Raw genomic sequence first — 6,000 nt, 5'->3', positions numbered from 1 at the left:
CCTCTCCTCCTTCCCCAGCTGGCTCTGAGCCTTCCCCTTGTCCCATTCTCTCCTTCATCACTTCAGCCTGGGTGGGGTTTCTGTGGTGTTCTGATAAAAATTGGAATTCAAATCCTAATTGTGGGAAGCAGTGGGGGGCAAGTGGGAGGCAGGAGGGGGTGGGGGGAGGGTGGGGGGGAGGAGTTGGATGGGGGGCAGCTATCCCGTTCTCAGGCCCCTGCAGCCAGCCACTGGCTGGTTTTTTTCTTTCTTCAAATGTATTTTAAAATGTATGGAATTCTCTCCCAAGCCCTCCTCCTGTTGCCTAGCGACAGCGACGGGGCCAGAGGTGTCTTCATATAGGAGAGTGGATTCCTCCCTTGTCCCTGCGCTGGAACTCAGCAAACCCGCAGGAGGTGGGCAGGGGCTCGTCCAGAGCTCTGGCCCCAGGGGACAGTGGCATTGAGGTGCAGCTAGGGTGTGGGACAGCCTGCCATTGTCCCCAAGTGTCTCTCTCCGTGACTGGCCTGAACTTCACTGTTGGAGTTTCATTCCTTTGGCTATTCTTGTAAAATGTCATTGCCCCTACTGGAGCTTTTGCCAGTGAATCCCTTACCCTCAGAGTCGGTGGGAGTTCTGAGACTTCCCTGCTGATAAGGCGGGTGGGTCAAAAGCACAGAGGCCTTGAGCAGCCCTGTGCCAATTGGAATGGGGTGGCTTTGAGGCAGCCAGGCCTCGAGGGGCACCTGGCAGGTAAATGAATGAATGAAGGGGAGCGTGGGGAAGACCGCCGAGGAGACTCAAGCGGGAGGACAGAGTGCCTGCAATCTGGAAAGATGCTTTCCTTCTCGTCCCCCAGGCTGGGGGCCTCCGGGGATCCTGCTGCGGTGAGATAAAGGCAGAGCAGGGGAAGCGGAAAGGGGAGGCGGGGGCCCCCCCGCTGCAGAAGGTCCCGCTGCTGCCGGGAGGCTCCAGACAGGGCGGCTGTGTCTGAAGACAGGCTGAGTGCCCCTCCCTGGCCTGGCTCCCCACCTGCCGGCCCCCAGGGAGGAGCTGGTTTTTCCCTCGGTTCCCTGAGCTGGTCGGAAGGGCCGTGGAGACCAGGGGCAAACAGTCACAGGACCCCATACCGCACTTCGTTGGGCCTCACCTGTGCCCAGGCCACAGAACAGGATCCTGAGGGACAGGGCGTCACCACACAGCCACTGTGGACCCAGGTCTCCCGACTCCGGGCTCTCAGAGACCAAGCGCATGTGTTTTCAGTAAAAGGGCCCAGTCGGGGGCCATCTGCCGTGTCAGTGACCCTCTCACGAATGAGCGAGCGAGCCAGCAGCTGCAGGCGGGCCCGCCGGCCCTTCCGCGTGGGAGTGCGTCACGGGTCCACAGCCTCCTTTATTCCCTTATTGAGGGAGTCGGAGGATGTACCTGTCACTGCAGGACATGTGGGGTGGTGGGGGTCCGCGCACACCACAGGGTTTCACCATCACTGTGCCCAGCCACGCGGGCACTTGGCTCTGAGAGCAGACACACGCGGCACACAGAGCTAGCCTCTGGGGCTCCACGGTGACGGGCCGGGAGCTGGGGCGGTCAGGAGGGGTGTCTGGCAGGGCATGGACATGGGGCCCCACCAACGTGGAGTGGGCAGACAGTAAAGTGGACTCGGGCTCAGCGGCAGACCCTGCCCATCTGCCCGCAGCAGGGTCTGGGCAGTGGGCATCTCATCCCACGTCCACTCTGCCCCCACCTCAGGGGACCGTCCCTTCTGTCCGCTCCAGGGCCATCACATCCAGCCCTGGCCGAGAGGGTGGGATGACCACGCCCACTTCTCAGATGGGGAACCCGGGGCTCGGGGGAATCATGGTGTGTCTGGGGCCCAGGGAGGGTCTGAGGACCTGTCACAAAGAGTCCAGGTCCTCCTTCTGAAGCCGACACCGGAGCCCAGACTCAGTCTTTGCTGAACTCTGATGCCCACTCGCTGAGCAGGGCTGGGGGCTGCACTGACCTCGGGCCCATCTGCTGGACTCCCGTGTCCCCTGCACCGGTGGCCACTGGGTCACAGGAGGGCTGCCTGGCCTGGGGACTAGCTGTGGGCCTGCCCCCAGGCCTGTTCTTGGTGAACAGCTTGGGGGAGGATTTTGTGGGGCTCAAGTGTATAATACCCCGATTCATAGCAGATCCCAGGTCTGAAGGGGCCGTGGATACTGCAGTATCTGACCGTCGTTTCTGAGCGTGGGGAGACCGAGTCCCGGCTAACTCCAGACCAGGAGCAGGTCACCTGATCCTGAGTCGGTGCCGCCCAGGCAGGCGGTCTGCCTGTCTGTCTGTTTGTCTGACTGTCTCCCTTCTGGGCAGATGTGCTTCCAGGCCCAGGGAGGACCTGCTTTAAGAGGCCTGCGCTTCGCTTCTGGGCCCCTGGCCACTCGTGGTCCCGGCTGGTCCAGGGCAGCTCCCCTGGGACCCGCCTTCCCCTGGCTCAGGGCACCTTCCTGGGGCCGGGCCATCCTGTCTGGAGACCAGATCCCAGAGTCCAAGGAGGCGCCTGCCTTTCTGGGTGCCCGAGCTGGGGCCAGGCCTGCCTGCTGGCCGTGACAAACGAGTCTGGGCCTCCGCCTGGCTGCCAGCCAGTGGGCCGCCTGTACCCAGGGCCCCTCCTCCATACCTGTGGCCCGGACCTCAGCGCTGGCCTCTTTCGGAGAGCTGGCCGGCTCCCCTCTGCCTTGCGGCGTCCACCCTGAAGCAGCTGGGAGCTGGGCCGCAGGAGCTGGACAGCGGGAGGGAGAGCGTGTGAGGACGTGCCTGTCCTGGGACCCACTGACCTGGCCTTGTGTCCACAGAGCCAGGATGGAGAACTGCGAGGCTAGCTGCCCTGTGGTGTCCCTGCAGAGCTTTGCCACCTTGGCCTGGGGAGGACAGGCGGTGGGGGGCTGCCAGGGCTGGGCGATGCCAGGCTGATCCCTTCATGGACCTCTTGTGACATCAAAGCTTCCTGGGATTCGCCCTTGGAAAGGCGGTGGGTCGGATGCCTGCTGCACAAGGGGCTGACCCGGTCCTGAGCTGCCCGGAGGCCCTCTTGGCGGTGCCGGGACAGAGGTGGTCCTGCCAACTGGGCTCCTCCCAGCGCCAGCTCTCGGGGTCACCACCCTCCGGCCCCAACCTACCCCTTCATGTCTCTCTCCCTCAACATCCATTAGTCTGAGAACAAAAAGACCGCCTTTCACCCAACGCTAATTTCTCCTCATTAAAGGCTGTTTTGGATCTGGGAGAGGATCTGTCTCTCTTTCTGGCTTTGAAAGAGAAGGGGCGCGGGGGAGGGTGAGAGAGGAGAAGCCAAAAGGAAGTGCAGCCTCTGGGTGTGGGTGCTGGGTCCTGGGCCTCGGATGCCACGGAGCGGGCCCAGGGCCGACCCCCGTCCAGCTCGCAGGCGCTGCGCGGACAGGCGTGGAGGCCGAGTGGCAGCCCCTCTGTGACCCCTCCCGGCCCCCCGCCCGGCCCCGCCCGGGCCTAGTACAGCGTCTCCCGGGTGACATTGCTGGAGAAGGTGTGGCTTCCGGACACGCTGCTGGCCTTCCTCGAGAAGGCCATCCTCCTCCTTCTGTGCCCCCACAGGGGACACAGGCAGGCCAGCGTGGACAGGAAGATCTGGCGGAAGTTGGCGGAGACGAGGTTGTACAGCACGGGGTTGATGGTGGAGCTGACGTAGAAGAGGGCGTTGGTCAGCATGTAGAAGTAGTGGTAGAAGTCATACAGGAACCTGGGGTGGGAGAGGACGCTCAGGCTGGCGGGCCAGACACAGCCCGCACGGGGCAGCCCGTGGCTGACGCGGGGGCCTGGGACAGTCATTGCAGACTACTTGGACATCTTTTGAAGTGGCGATATTTCACAATAAATTCCAGGGCTCTGGTTTCTCTTGAGAGGTTGGAAGTTCTGAGCACACTCCCGCCTGGCACCGGTCAGCTGAACTGCCGAGCTGAGCTGCAGCCGCCCACCCGAGGCCAGCTGTGCAGTCCCCCTTGGCCGCAGTCTCCACCTCTCCCTGCAGCCCAGCTGGCCTGCCCTTTCTTGTGCAGAATCCCAGCCCCTGCTCAGGGCTGCAGGACGTGGCCAGGGCCTGGCCTCAACGGAACAGCCAGGCCAGGAACCCCCTCTGCACCTCCCAGACAGCTGTGCACCTCATCTCGACTTGCTTGCCTCTGTGCACAGGGATCTCACCCCCTCATCTGGCAGCTCACTTCACTACCAGGCGGCCCTGAGTTTCAGAACCCCTTTACTTTGGGCTGTGTTCCATGCCCTGTACCTTCTCTTCATCCTTTCTAGATTTTCCCTCCCTAGTGGCTCCCCGACACTTGGAAGAGCCCACAACACTGGGACCTGGCAGCCCCGCTACGCAGAGGAGCTCACGCAGCGAGGCTGAGGCTACCGTTGCGGGGAGGCCAGCTGGCGAGGCCGGCGTCCATACGTCGCAGTGCGGGTGTGATGCTCTCGGAGTCCCAGGGGTCCTCCTGGCAACTCCTCCAGGCTGGGGGTGGTCTGGGGGCCCCGACAGTCGCCATCACTCCTCCCACAGCCAGCAGCGCCAGACCTTCCTGTCGCTCTCCAGACGCCCCCAAACCTGTCTTGTACTGACTGTTTTAGGACTTGCTTTCCTTTTACGAAGCAGCTTCCAGGGTGTCTGTCCCTCTACGGACTCTGCCTTCCCTGCCCTATCACAGCCACACCTGAGGGCCTGTCGGGGGACGCTGACCCGCCCACCCTGAGCTGCCCCTCTCAGCGCCCCCAACCCCTACACTCAACTGTTTTGGGAAGCATGCCCCCAGCCCAAGCCTCACCCCTTCGGCCCCAGCCTCCCATACTCACGGGGTCCACTGCTCGTCCGAAATGTAGCAGAACATGAGGCGTCGCACATGGTAGGGCAGCCAGCAGACCACGAAGGCGATGACCACGGCACCTGAGACGTGGAGGGACGTGGGCCTCAGGGAGGTGGAGGGAGAGGTCCCGTGTTCGTGGACTGAAACAGCTAATAGTGTTAAGATGACAGTGCTGCCCAAAGTGACCTAGAGATTCAGTGGAATTTCTATGGAAATCCTGATGACATTTTTTGCAGAAATAGAAGAATTCATTGGGAATCTCAAGGGATGCTGGACAGACAAGACAATCTCGAGAAAGAAGAACAAAGCTGGAGGACTCACCCTTCCTGACTTCAAAACCTACCACAAAGCTACAGTCATCCAAACAGAGTGGTAATGGCATGAGGACAGATGTATAGACCCATGGACTAGAACAGAGGACCCAGAAATAAGCCCTCCCATATATAGTCAAATGACTTTCTACAGGGCGCCAAGGTCAAAGGGAAAAGGGCTGTTTTTTCAACAAATGTTCTGGGAAAACTGGATCCCCACATGCAAAAGAATGAAGCTGTCCCCTTACCTCACACCATCTGAAAAAATTAACTCAAAATGGATCAAAGATCTAAACATAAAAGCTAAGGTATAAAATTCTTTGAAGAAAATATAGGACAAAAATTTCACAACATTGAATTTGAAAAGACAACAAGGGAAAAAATAAATAATTTGGACTATATAAAAATAAATAACTGTGTATTAAAGGTCACAATTGACAGAGTGAAAAGGCAACCTACAGAACGGAAGAAAATATTTGCATCACATATCTGATAAGGGATTAATATCCTGAGCATATAGAAAACTCAACAAAAAAATCAAACAACCCAATACAAAAGCAGGCAGAGGACCTGAATAGACATTTCTCCAAAGAAGAGATACCAATGGCCGATAAGCACATGAAAAGATGCTTAACATCACTGATCACTGGGGGAATGCAAATCAAAACTACAATAGGATACCACCTCGTACCCAATAGGACAGCTCCTATAAAAGAAAAACACAGGAAAGAGGAATTGGGGGGAGGATAGGGAGAAACTGGAACATGTGTGCCCTGTCGGTGGGGATGTACAATGGTACAGCCACTTTAGAAAGCAGTTTGGCTGTTTAAAAATATTTTTTAATT

General features: G+C 58.9%; 1 protein-coding gene across 1 annotated transcript in view; it reads right to left on the bottom strand.

The window, feature by feature from the left end:
- Positions 1–3,480: 3,480 nt before the first annotated feature.
- The window catches only part of NTSR1 (neurotensin receptor 1), a 45,856-nt gene continuing 43,336 nt past the window's right edge, over positions 3,481–6,000 (bottom strand). The window contains exons 3-4 of the mRNA XM_067705217.1: positions 4,834–4,924; positions 3,481–3,730 (exon numbers count right to left, since the gene is read on the bottom strand). Coding sequence (XP_067561318.1) covers positions 3,481–3,730; positions 4,834–4,924 — 341 coding nt within the window. The remainder of the gene's footprint in view (positions 3,731–4,833; positions 4,925–6,000) is intronic.

The sequence above is a fragment of the Pseudorca crassidens genome, chromosome 15 (assembly GCF_039906515.1).
Source record: "Pseudorca crassidens isolate mPseCra1 chromosome 15, mPseCra1.hap1, whole genome shotgun sequence".
Lineage (NCBI taxonomy): Eukaryota > Metazoa > Chordata > Mammalia > Artiodactyla > Delphinidae > Pseudorca > Pseudorca crassidens.
This window is presented reverse-complemented; position numbering and strand designations above follow the sequence as displayed.